General features: G+C 45.6%; 1 protein-coding gene across 2 annotated transcripts in view; it reads left to right on the top strand.

The window, feature by feature from the left end:
• The window catches only part of KATNAL2 (katanin catalytic subunit A1 like 2), a 37,656-nt gene that overhangs the window by 17,863 nt on the left and 6,570 nt on the right, over positions 1-13,223 (top strand). For both annotated transcript variants that reach the window (XM_074571133.1, XM_074571132.1), the window contains 4 exons: positions 333-396; positions 3,142-3,260; positions 8,103-8,194; positions 10,098-10,208. In XM_074571133.1, the coding sequence (XP_074427234.1) occupies positions 333-396; positions 3,142-3,260; positions 8,103-8,194; positions 10,098-10,208 (386 nt within the window). The remainder of the gene's footprint in view (positions 1-332; positions 397-3,141; positions 3,261-8,102; positions 8,195-10,097; positions 10,209-13,223) is intronic.

Raw genomic sequence — 13,223 nt, 5'->3', positions numbered from 1 at the left:
TGTAACTGTTGGGTCCTATTCTTTGGCATCTCTGGCAATGTAAGAGGCGCTGGATTTGGTCTACGTGAATTCAATGGAAAATGACTTCTAGAAGAGAATATGAAAGTGATTGCATTTGAGGAATTCACTTAGAACAGATTTCAAATGGTAAATGTAGTATTTTTCTCAGTATTCGGATATATAATATTGTTTTGGAGGGTTTTTATCCCCCTCCCTTCAAATTTCTTAGGTTTCCTGAATGCGTTAGGAGCAGTGGGGTGGGGGTTAGAATCCTTTGTATTTTGTTATAGATGATACATTTTTAATCCCTGAATTTTTTTTTGTTTCCACAGTACCCCCAGCTGTTTACAGGCATTCTGTCTCCTTGGAAAGGATTATTGCTGTATGGACCACCAGGTATGGAGAGCTTTATCCCATATCCACTTGTTTATCACTGCTTCTGGTTTAGTCCCGTGGATGCATCATTCATGCTAATTAGATCAAATGTGTTAATAAAGAAGATGTTCTGTAATGTGAAATAAAAGGAGACAATGTTGGATGACTCCAGCTCTGGAACCCTCAGCACAAGAAGGACATGGACCTGCTGGAGTGGGTCCAGAGGAGGGCCACGAAGATGATCCAAGGGCTAGAGTATCTCTTCTATGAAGACAGGCTGAGAGAGTTGGGGGTGTTCAACCTGGAGAAGAGAAGGCTCCTGGGAGACCTTACAGCGGCCTTCCAGTACCTGAAGGGGGCCTACAGGAAAGCTGGGGAGGGGCTGTTTGCAAGGGCATGTAATGATAGGACGAGGGGCAATGGTTTTAAACTAGAGCAGGGCAGGTTTAGATTAGACATTAGGAAGAAGTTCTTTACAATGAGGGTGGTGAGACACTGGTACAGGTTGCCCAGAGAGGTGGTGGAGGCCCCATCCCTGGAGACATTCAAGGCCAGGCTTGATGAGGCTCTGAGCAATCTGATCTAGTGGAAGATGTCCCTGCGTATTGCAGGGGGGTTGGACCAATTGACCTTTAAAGGTCCCTTCCCACCCAACACATTCTATGATTCTATGACTACGTCTGTCTATGACACTCAAACCTGTCCATTTGCCTTTCTCACAACCCTTGACTATTTCTACATCTGAATCTTCCGCAACCAGTACTGGTACTAACCATTCAGAGGAGTGAGAACATATATCTCTGTTTTCACTCAGCTTGGGCCATATTAATCAAGTTTGGCTTGACCTGATCTTACAAAACATCAACAAATCTGGCATGGACTCACCTTCTTAAGGAAAATGTCCATTCTTTCTTCTGCATATGGGGGTAGTTTTAGAGATGGGGTGGAAGTTTTGCCCTCTGCTGTGCCAGCTGGGTGTTTTCCATGTCAGCGCAGCTTCACTGCCCCCTCTGCTCCACCTTGGCACAAGCACTACCGCTGTGAATGTGGCTGGGAGGGGACAGAGGGCACAAGTGCCACTTGATTCAGGTTGCAAAGGCTGTAGCTGCAGTAAACCCTATTTGTTCCTGTGAATGCCAGCTGAATATGAGCCAGCAGTGTGCCCAGGTGGCCAAGAAGGCCACCAACATCCTGGCCTGTATCAGGAATAGTGTGTCCAGCAGGACCAAGGCAGTGACCGTCGCACTGGTGAGGCCCCACCTCAAGTGCTGTGTCCAGTTTTGTGCCCCTCACCACAAGAAAGACCTTGAGGGGCTGGAGCGTGTCCAGAGAAGGGCAACGGAGCTGGTGAGGGGTCTGGAGCACAAGTCTGGTGAGGAGCGGCTGAGGGAGCTGGGGATGTTCAGCCTGGAGAATAGGAGGCCGAGGGGAGACCTTCTCGTTCTCTACAGCTCCCTGAAAGGAGGGGGTAGCGAGGGGGGGTTGGTCTCTGCTCCCAAGAAACAGGCGATAGGACAAGAGGGAACGGCCTCAAGTTGTGCCAGGGGAGGTTTAGATTGGATATTAGGAAAAATCAGACATTGGAACAGGCTGCACAGGGAAGTGGTGGAATCGCCATCCCTGGACTAGATGGTCTTTAAAGGTCCCTTCCAACCCAAACGATTCTATGATCACAGAATCACAGAATCTTCAGAGTTGGAAGGGCCCTCTAGAGATCATCTAGTCCAACTCCCCTGCTAGAGCAGGATTGCCTAGAGCACATCACTCAGGACTGCATCCAGGCGAGTCTTGAAAATCTCCAGAGAAGGGGACTCCACACCCTCCCTGGGCAGCCTGTTCCAGTGCTCTGTCACCCTCACCGTAAAGAAGTTTTTCCGTGTATTTGAACGGAACTTCCTATGTTCTAGCTTGTGCCCATTGCCCCTCGTCCTGTTACTGGGAACCATTGAAAAGAGTCTGGCTCCATCCTCCTTCAACCCACCCTTTAGATACTTGTATGCCATAATAAGGTCTCCCCTCAGCCTTCTCTTCTCCAGGCTAAAGAGTCCCAGCTCTCTCAGCCTTTCCTTATAAGGGAGATGCTCCAGTCCCTCAATCATCTTAGTTGCCCTTCGCTGGACCCGCTCCAGTAGTTCCCTGTCCCTCTTGAACTGGGGAGCCCAAAACTGGATGCAGTATTCCAGTTGTGGCCTCACCAGTGCAGAGTAGAGGGGGAGAATGACCTCCTTTGACTTACTGGCCACACTCTTCCCTATGCAGCCCAGGATTCCATTGGCCTTTTTGGCAACAAGGGCACATTGTTGGCTCATGGATAATTTACTGTCTACCAGGACCCCCAGATCCTTCTCCTCAGAACTACTTCCCAGCAGGTCCACCCCTAACCTATACTGGTGCTTAGCATTCTTCCTCCCCAGGTGCAGGACCTTGCACTTGCTTTTGTTGAACCTCATTAGGTTCCTCTCTGCCCACCTCTCCAGCCTGTCCAGGTCACGCTGGATGGCAGCACGGCCCTCTGGAGTGTCAGCCACCCCTCCCAGCTTGGTATCATCAGCGAACTTGCTGAGGATACGCTCTGTCCCATCATCCAGGTCATTAATGAATATAGTGAACAAAATTGGACCGAGTATTGACCCCAATGAGTCATGATTCTATGACTTTTTCTATTTTAATGGTTTTATCTGACCGATAGTGGAATGAGGGGAATTATTCAAACGTTCCCATTGTATTTCTTTAGAGAGTTCATTTCTTCCATGCTGCTGTTGGTAGGTACTGGAAAAACTTTGCTTGCTAAGGCTGTTGCCACAGAATGCAATACAACCTTTTTCAACATATCAGCATCCACCATCGTCAGCAAATGGAGGGGGGATTCAGAAAAACTTGTCCGGGTAAGAATTATTATCTTATTTGTTACACTTTAACAAACATCAGGTTTCCACTTAAAGAACTGGAGTTTAACACAGAACTGGAAAACGAGTATTCTGCTGATATTCATAGTCTTTCCTGTCTTGGACAAAACACGGGACTCTTGTTCATATCTAGCTCTTAAAATGAGAATAAATCACTTCTGCAAAAGTCTCACGATGGATTCTTGCTGTGGAATTTTAGTTCTATAACGTAAGATGAAGCAGATGACCGAATCTTTGGCAGCAAAGATTTTTGACTCACTGAATAGTAGACAGGCAGTTCCTAATTAAGAAACTGTTTGCTTAGTGACCCTTTCAAAGCACTTCACATCCTTTCTGCATGGCTCAGCTCCTCAGCTCCCTACAAAATCTTATTTAGACTCCCAAATTCCCTACTTTTCGTAGTCTTCAGGACACAGAATTGGCAAAGAATTCCCTCCTCACAAAGATCTTAGAGTCAAACACAGATGTAATGTTGTTTTAAGGAAGCTAGTTTGATGGGAAATGTATTTTTTGCATATAGTCTAGGAAGTTGCATGCATGGCTCAACTGTGGTACAAAAGAATTCAGGGATTCAGGTGTCACATCCTTGCCTTAAGATGCCCATCCTGATCTCTCTGTAATGTCCACGGTTTCGGTGTAAGAATTCCACAAGCTCTGAGCTTTTCTTTACGCTCATCTCTTAGGCTGCGCTTCGGATAGATACAGAGCTCTTGAAAATGAACAATCGTAACAGATTGCACTCGGCGAATGGCACTACAAGCATTGTTAATCTCTCCTGAAATTCAGGCAATGTCTCCAACACGTAGTTATTCTTCATGTGTCCTTTTGTCCTTTAAAATGGCACATTTTTCTTCTGACATTCACCTCCTATGTTATTGATCCTCTCGACATCTGCCTCAGTAGCTTCCTCGAAGTTCCCCTTCTTCAGGAGTAGGGATGGGACGGTCTGGTTTTTGACACTGCTGTCCCAAAGGAGTTTTGTGAAAACGCTGCAGCGTTTGCAATGATGCTGAATGAGACAGGAAAGGAGAGGCGGAGGAGTGGCCCTGTGTATTAGAGAATGCTATGAGAGCTCAGAAATCAAGTATACTGATGATGGGGAGGAGAGTGTTTGGATTAGGTTAAGGGCCGATAAAGCTGATATCGCTGTGGGAGTCCGCTATAGACCTCCCAACCAAAGCAGTGAGGCGGACGAAGCTTTCTATAAGGAGCTGGGGGAAATCTGGTGGTCACTTGCCGTTGTTCTTGTGGGGGACTTTAACCTCCCGGATATCTGCTGGGAATACAACACAGCAGAGAGGGAACAATCCAGGAGGCTCCTGGAATGTGTGGAAGATAACTTCCTCGCACAGCTGGTAAGTGAGCCGACCAGGGAAGGTGCCCTCCTGGACCTGCTTCTTGTGAACAGGGAAGAACTTGTGGGGGAAGTAAAGGTTGGTGGCCGTCTAGGGCACAGTGATCATGAGATGATCGAATTTCTAATTCTTGGAGAAACAAGGAGAGGGGTTAGTAAAACTGCCACCTTAGACTTCCGGAGGGCAAACTTTGACGTGTTCAGAAGACTGCTGGACAAAATCCCTTGGGAGGCTGCCCTGAAGGATATAGGAGCCCAGGAAGGCTGGACATACTTCAAGAGAGAAGTCTTAAAGGCACAGGAGCAGGCTGTACCTGTGTGCCGAAAAACAAGTAGGCGGGGAAGGGGACCGGCCTGGCTAAATAGGGACCTTTGGCTGGACCTCAAGAACAAAAGGAGAGTCCATGACCTCTGGAAGAGGGGGCAGGTCTCTCATGAAGACTATAAGGGTATAGCGAAGCTATGCAGGGAGAAAATTAGGGGAGCCAAAGCGCAGCTAGAGCTCAACCTAGCTACAGCTGTTAAGGATAACAAAAAATGTTTCTGTAAATTCATTAACAACAAAAGGAGGATTAGGGAAAAATCTCCCTCCCTTACTGGATGCAGTGGGAAACATAGTCATAAAGGATGAGGAAAAGGCTGAGGTGCTCAATGCCTACTTTGCCTCAGTCTTTAGCAGTGGAACGAGCTGTTCCCTGGGCACCCAGCCTCGTGAGCTGGGAGACAGGGAGGGGAAGCTGAACGAGGTCATCGCAATTAAAGAGGAAGTGATCAGTGACCTGCTACGCTGCTTGGATGCGCACGAGTCTATGGGACCGGATGGGTTACATCCAAGAGTGCTGAAAGAGTTGGCAGACGTGCTCGCCAAGCCACTTTCCATTATCTACCTGAAGTCATGGCTAACTGGGGAGGTCCCAATGGACTGGAGGGGAGCAAATGTAGTGCCCATCTACAAAAAAGGCAGAAAGGAGGATCCGGGAAACTATAGGCCTGTCAGTCTGACCTCGGTAGCAGGGAAGGTCATGGAGCAGATCATCTTGAATGCCATTACAAGTCATATAATGGACAAGCAGGGGATCAGGCCTAGTCAGCATGGGTTTATGAAAGGCAGATCCTGCCTGACAAACCTGATCTCCTTCTATGACAAGACGACCAGATTATTGGATAAGGAAAGGCTGTGGACATTGTCTACCTAGACTTTCGAAAAGCATTTGACACTGTCCCCCGTAGAATTCTCAGGGAAAAACTGGCAGCTCATGGCCTGGAGGAGCATACGATCTGCTGGATCAAGCACTGGCTGGATGGGCGGTCCCAAAGAGTGGTGGTCAATGGAGTTAAATCCAGCTGGCAGCCGGTCACAAGCGGTGTCCCTCAGGGCTCGGTGTCGGGACCATTTCTGTTTAACCTCTTTATTGATGACCTTGATAAGGACATAGAGTGTATCATCAGCAAGTTTGCAGATGACACGAAGCTAAGCGGGAGTGTTGATCTGCATGAGGAGAGGGAGGCTCTACAGAGAGACTTGGATAGATTGGATCGATGGGCCAATGCTAACGGTATGAGCTTCAACAAGGCCAAGTGCCAGGTCCTGCACTTGGGCCACAACAACCCCATGCATCGCTACAGGCTTGGGGAAGTGTGGCTGGAGAGCTGCCTGGCAGAAAAGGACCTGGGGGTTCTAATTGACACGCGGCTGAACGTGAGCCAGCAGTGTTCCCAGGTGGCCAAGAGGGCCAATGCCATCCTGGCTTGTATTAGAAATAGTGTGACCAGCAGAAGTGGGGAGGTGATTGTCCCCCTGTACTCAGCACTGGTGAGGCCACACCTTGAGTATTGTGTCCAGTTCTGGGCACCTCAACACGAGAGAGATATCAAGGTGCTGGAGCGCAGAGGAGGGCAACGAAGCTGGTGAAGGGCCTGGAGAATAAATCTGATGAGGAGCGATTGAAGGAGCTGGGACTGTTTAGTTTGAGGAAGAGGAGGCTGAGGGGAGACCTCATCGCTCTCTACAACTACTTGAAAGGCCATTGTAGAGAGGTTGGTGCTGGTCTCTTCTCACAGGTAATTAGCGATAGAACAAGAGGCAATGGGTTCAAGCTGCAGCAGGGTAGGTTTAGGCTGGACATTAGGAAAAAATTCTTCCCAGAAAGAGTGGTCAGACACTGGAATAGGCTGCCCAGGGAGGTGGTGGAGTCACCATCCCTGAACTTGTTTAAGACTCGTTTAGATGTGGTGTTAAGGGATATGGTGTAAGGGAGAACTTTGTAGAGTGGAGTTGATGGTTGGACTCGATGATCCCAAGGGTCTTTTCCAACCTAAATGATTCTATGATTCTATGAATTTGTGGCGCTTCCCCCTTAGTTGAGTTTTTTGGCAGAATCCAGCAACGAAATAAGATTGTGGATTGGGACAGCTCGGAGAAAAATATTGTGTGAATTTATATCCTAAAATGACATGAGGCTGGCGCAGGCGTTCTCTGAAGTTGTGTGAAGTATATGCGGGGTTTCTTTGTCATCTGGAGAAACGTTCGCTCATCCCGTTTTCCTCAGTTCTCAGCTGTATTGGTGTGATTTTATATTTTACATTTGTAGGAAACTTGCAAACTGGTCACGGACTACGTGTGACTCCAGGCAAATAATTTAAACACGGTGCTTCATATCCAAAGTGTAGGAAACAATATATATATCGTTTTAAATTTGGGGTTTTTTTTAAGTGTTCAGATTAAAAAGTGCTGGATTAATATATATTGTGAATGGTATTTATTTCAAAATTCAAAGAACACTTAACTGAAGAAGCACTGACAATGTTTTTACTGCTAATACAAGCCTCTCCGTGTTCACAGAAAAATAGATGAAACTTCTTTCTCAGAAGGGCAGACCCGGATTTTGTGTGTCAGCTTAGTATTTCATTTTTTAATCTTGATTGTTCAAGCAGTTTATGGTTGGGTGTTGTTTTTTTTTCACCAGGAAAAACATAAGAACTGCCTGATGGTTATCAGGAGAATCAGTCCATTTTCTTTCATTACGGTTCAGCTGATTTCTAATTTTTTATTATTTTTTTTTTCTCAAATCCTTATTTAAAAAACTACAAATGGAGCAACAACAAAAGACGGACCTTTAATCTCTGATAACAATTTAGGAGTTCCCAGAATCCTCTGATGGATCATTTTCTTCTATCCCATTATTCGCAGGGTACTCTGATAGGATTTAGCCAGAAAGATTTATATATAAAGACAGGATTACGAGCCTGTGTTCTTTATATCTCCTTTACAAACCTTTCAGAATTTGAGAGGATTCGGGGATCCTCAGCCTACCCAGAGCTTTTTCCCAACAGATAGCCCTTTTTGTCCTGGAAGTTTGGAATATGGGTACTGTTATTTATCCGCTATGCCAGTTGGCACTTAATGCCTTTTTGTGTTAATTTTCTTGTTAATCTTGTCTGTCATGTTTACTCTTCTCTCTAAACAGGTATTATTTGAGCTTGCCCGGTACCATGCTCCTTCCACAATTTTCTTGGATGAGCTGGAGTCAGTTATGAGTCAAAGAGGGACTATTTCTGGGTAACTGATGAGACCACTTCCTATGGCTTTAGGAGAATATTTCTCCTCCTTTTACTGCATCTTTTCACTAGTGTGCGTGTGTGCTCGGGTGCTGACCAACCTTTCATCGTACAGTGTACCCGTTAGAAACAAATCTTTGCTAAACTAAAGCCTGAGGCTATGCCGTAAACATCAACCGGAGCATGACCGGGCCCCTGAAAGTCTTGTCTTTTAGATTTTGTTGACGTTATAATTGCTTTGAGTGATAATGGTAATTTTCACGACTTTTTAAGTATTTTTTCCTCTGTTCTGGTGTCAGCGTTAGGAGCCTCGCGGTGTGTTATTGTCAGAATCAGCTCCGAAAGCGCTGCGTGATGGGAGCGTTGCATACGCTGGGGGGATTTAAAGAGCGAGATGTAGCGGTCGTTTCGGCCGCAGTAGATGAGATCAGCAGAGAAGCAAGCGTGAAAGGCAGGTTGTGTGAAGATCAGCAAGGGACTATGGGTCCATCAAGACTGTGAGAAGGAGGGAGGTGCAAGAGCGTATAACTGCTGGTGCTGCACTTTATTTCCACTTCAAATCCCTTATTTTAAAAGCAGTGGTGGGGGGGGAAACAACAGATGATTTGTTAGAAGCGAATGAGAAGCAGCTGATTTTAGGACGCTTTGGACAGGCTTGGGCGTAGCAGGGTAAGATGGAGTGTACGCGGTGGAATGGCATTTTCGTTAATGGGACAAATTTCGGTGACGTTGTCGGGACTTCCAGGTGCAGGAAATGGGAGGATGTCGTTATTGTCACCCATGGCGTACCCAGTTTATCGTTAAAAAACAGATTGCAAAGGTTAGGGATGGGGAAGAAGCAGGAGAAATATAAAAATATTGTTATAACCATTAGGAGTCCATTACAGGGGATTTTATGTACTGTAAATTATATACTCACAAAGATTTATAAATAGATATCATGAAGATACAACTTGTAATAATTGTCAGTTAATAGCTGTAGATTATGGGCCAAATTTTGCCTTCATATATACTTCTAAAAGCTCTCATTAACACCACTGGATTATATATTTTAATAAGGATTTTTATCTAAGATTACGTAGTTACTTTTACATATCCCGATGAAATATTGACTTGGCACCGACGCGCGGAGGCCTTTGCAGAAATAAGCCATTAAACCTGAATTGTAGCTCTTACCATCTAAGGCCCTGGTGTTGTCTCTGGGTTTGATCCAGGAGTTTCCAAGAGAACTCCGCATCCGGGACCCAGCGCTCAAACTGGTTTCCTGCAAAAATGGATTACCTGGGGCAGGGCCAGAATTCTTTGCGTTTTGCTGAAGTTCCCCTTCTCTTTTTGAGGAAGGATCCTTTCTGGGGTGGTCGCTGCCCTGTTTTTAAATTCGTTTCGATGCAGCGTCTTTTTCTTTCGATGGAACTGTTTTGCTTTTGATAGAACATTTTGCAAGATATTGAATTCAGTCGGTGTGTCTTCTTGTGGCCACTTAACATTCACTCACTGGAAAATGCCAGTAGTTGCCCAGAATAGGTAGGGGTGTTAGTTATTTAATTAAAACTATCGCATTAAAAAAAATTCTCTTACGTAGATCAATCAATCAAAGCCTTAGATGTTTTCCAGTAAGCATCAACATTGCATGGAGATTAATATGAATAAAAAAATAAAACTGAATACTTTCTTTGGATCCAGTAATAGTGAATTCTCCTCACTTTAATGCACCCAAAAGAGTCCATTTAAGTAATCATTAGAAAGCTTGATTTTAATGCTTGGATGTTAGCTAATGGAGCTTAATCATGCTTTGAACTGGGGCAAAACTGTGACAAGGGCTCAGTTGCTGTGAATGACACTGTATAAATAAAGATGATTACTTTAATGCACTGAGCAAATAATATTTCTCTGAATCTTGGTAGCGGTGAACACGAAGGAAGTCGGCGGATGAAAACAGAATTACTGGTGCAGATGGATGGCTTGGCCCGATCTGATGATCTTGTATTTGTTTTAGCAGCTTCCAATCTGCCATGGTAAGAGATCCAGAGAGTACATTTTGAATACATTTGCATGAGCTTCTAAGCACAGATAAAGATTTTATTTAGACTTTTGCAGCAAAAGCCTTGATATTTGGTTAAAGCATTTAAAGATTAATTTGGAGCTTTTACTTTTAAACTCTACAATTCTTGCTATTTGTGCCACATGAGAATAATCCGTAATAAAGTCAACATATGCTGGTGCTACCAGCTGCTAATATTTAAAATGGAGTATTTGACTTTAGAGGCAAGTTATTTACTGTGTTTAAGTTAAGAAGGGTTTCAGCCTGGAACTGTAAGGTGCTTAAAACATCTAGTGCTTAGAAGGATACTCCATAAATAGGAATGTTGGATTTTATTGGTATTGAATGTGACTTTTAAAAGTTGAGGGACAAAATTCTTCAGTTTCTTTAACATAATTTAGAACAGAAGAATAAGATTGGAACTGGGGCGCTTCATCCTGTTGGTTCTCAAAACGGGCAGGACACGGTGTTGAGAACACGACAGCCAGGAGAGGACGAGGGAGGGAGGTAATACGTTGTGTGACGACTGTGGATGCTGGGGGGAGTCCAACAGACAGCAGAAAATGGCCAGCTCGTGTGTTCTCCTTGAAGAGCGTCTCCCATGGCCACTGTCAGAAGCCAGCATGTTGATCCGGCTTGATCACTCATCTGAACTAGTCTAGCGTGTCTCTTTCTTTCCTGCGAAACATTATCAAATGGTGGCAAATGGTACGTGGGGAAAACGACGACTGTTGGTTAAACACAGATATTTTTAACAGTCTAATTTGTAGCTTGCTAATCATTTTCCAGAACGGGAGACAACGCTTGTACGGGGAGTTGAAGCACACTGATGATGGGCTTGTTTTTGAAGTTCGTTTTCATAGGTCTGGAACTAGTCTGTGGATTTCTGCCTGCCCCAAGATTCCCCCTGTCCCTGGGCTACCGATCCGTGAAATCTTCATTAGAAGAACATCCTTTCCTGCTGAGAAATCTGCGCGTTGAAAGCAGAGGGGAACCTCGGCAAAATAAACTGTGCAAATTATCTGTTCGGTGAGGGACAGTCTTGGAGGCAGACGTCTGCAAAAAGATGAGTTAGGCATAAGGAGAGTTTTATTCTTCCTTTCCCTGAAGTAAACATGAAGCAGAGAAATAGGTGTCTGCTGGGGGCAGACTGTCTGCCTAACGTTTTTGCAGTTTGCTGATCATCATAGCACTGAGGTCTTTCTTGATGTCCATGTCCCCAAAGGCACACGGACCTACGGGCCTATTCACCTCTTACATGTCGAGGTGGTCAAGCTAGGAGTCTGAAGAGGAGAAGACCTGTTTCTAGGGAGCTTCAAACCATGGTTTGGGAGAAATGACCTGTGTGAGCAGCAGCTCAGCAGCATTTCGAGCGGCGATACTTGAAATTTGTCTGAAAAGCACGTTGTTCATTGACGGGACGCTTGCCCAGCTCCGCAGTGTGACAGCAGAGCAGGGCATCCAAAACTGGCTGGGAGCAAGTGAGGGCTCCGCACCCACAAAACCACAGGCTTCATTCCTGGATGGTTGCTTTTCCACAATTAGAGATTTTTGGCTGGTTCTTGTGAGGTTGCCAAAGGAGATGTGTTGGAAGAGCCTTTCTCTGTGACTGGAGGACTTTGGGCTGTGATCAGCAGGCTGTAGGAAGTGTCTGGGTCTGAATGATGCAGCGTGTGTATCCACAGCACCTTGCCGTTGAGTATGTATGAAAAAGCATCAACTCCCAGTGCGTAGTTTATTTTGTGTAACGTACAAATGTTTCTTGGTCATGACACACCACCTAACGTTCTCTCGCAAAGTTTGTGGTAACAACACTCCATCATCTTTCATTAATTTTGTGGGCAGTGTTCACCTCACATAATTTTGGCACCTAAAGTAGAAGGGAAGTTTCCTGTGCTGTGAGACAGTCAACAGCAGATGACACCAAGCTGAGTGGTGCGGTTGACATGCCTGAGGGACAGGATGCCATCGAGAGGGACCTGGATAGGCTTGAGAATTGGGCCCCTGTGAACCTCATGAGTTCAAGTGCAGGGTCCTGCACCTGGGTCACAGCAATCCCAAGCACAAATCCAGGCTGAGCGGAGAATGGATGCAGAGCAGCCCTGAGGAGAACGTCTTGGGGGTGTTGGAGCAGGGCCAGAGGCGGCCCCGGAGATGCTGGGAGGGCTGGAGCCCCTCTGCTGGGACGACAGGCTGAGAGAGTTGGGGGGGTTCAGCCTGGAGAAGAGAAGGCTCCGGGGAGACCTTCGAGCCCCTTCCAGTCCCTAAAGGGGGTTTATAAGATGGGAACAAACTTTTTAGAGGGCCTGTTGTGATAGGACAAGGGGTGATGGTTTTAAAGTAAAGGAGGGGAGATTGAGACTAGATAGAAGGAAGAAATTTTGTATGTAGAGGGTGTTGAAAGCCTGGCCCAGGTTGCCCAGAGAGGTGGTAAATGCTCCATCCCTGGAAACATTTCTGGTCAGGCTGGACAGGGCTTGGAGCAACCTGGTCTAGTGGGAGGTGTCCCTGCTCATGGCAGGGGGTTGGAGTAGATGGCCTTGAAAGGTCCCTTCCACCCCAAACCATTCTGTGATTCTACGACACAACCGATGCAGCAATTCAGAGCAAGTGGCAGAGTCTGTGTGTTGGGTTGGGGGATTTATGCCTTGGACAAACTCATGAATTTAAATCAGTACAAAATCCACCCCATTTTGTGTTACAGTGTCTCCATGAAAGGAACTGAACAGAACTTGATTTAATTATGTTCCAGTTGTGTAAGAAAATGCTGAAAAACAAATAGCTACTGTACGTGTGAATATTTAAGTTTGAAAGATAATTAATATATTAATAAGTCATTCATCTCTTTGTGGTTCATTACTGATACACTGTAAATGTTTATGTTATTGTAGCATCGTTATCCTTTTAGAAAGAGAAACTCCGAGCAATGCATTACACCTTTCCGTGGTCTTCTCCTGAATTACCCTGCCAGTAGCTAAGCCTCACATGT

The sequence above is a fragment of the Larus michahellis genome, chromosome Z (genome assembly GCF_964199755.1).
Source record: "Larus michahellis chromosome Z, bLarMic1.1, whole genome shotgun sequence".
NCBI lineage: Eukaryota > Metazoa > Chordata > Aves > Charadriiformes > Laridae > Larus > Larus michahellis.
This window is presented reverse-complemented; position numbering and strand designations above follow the sequence as displayed.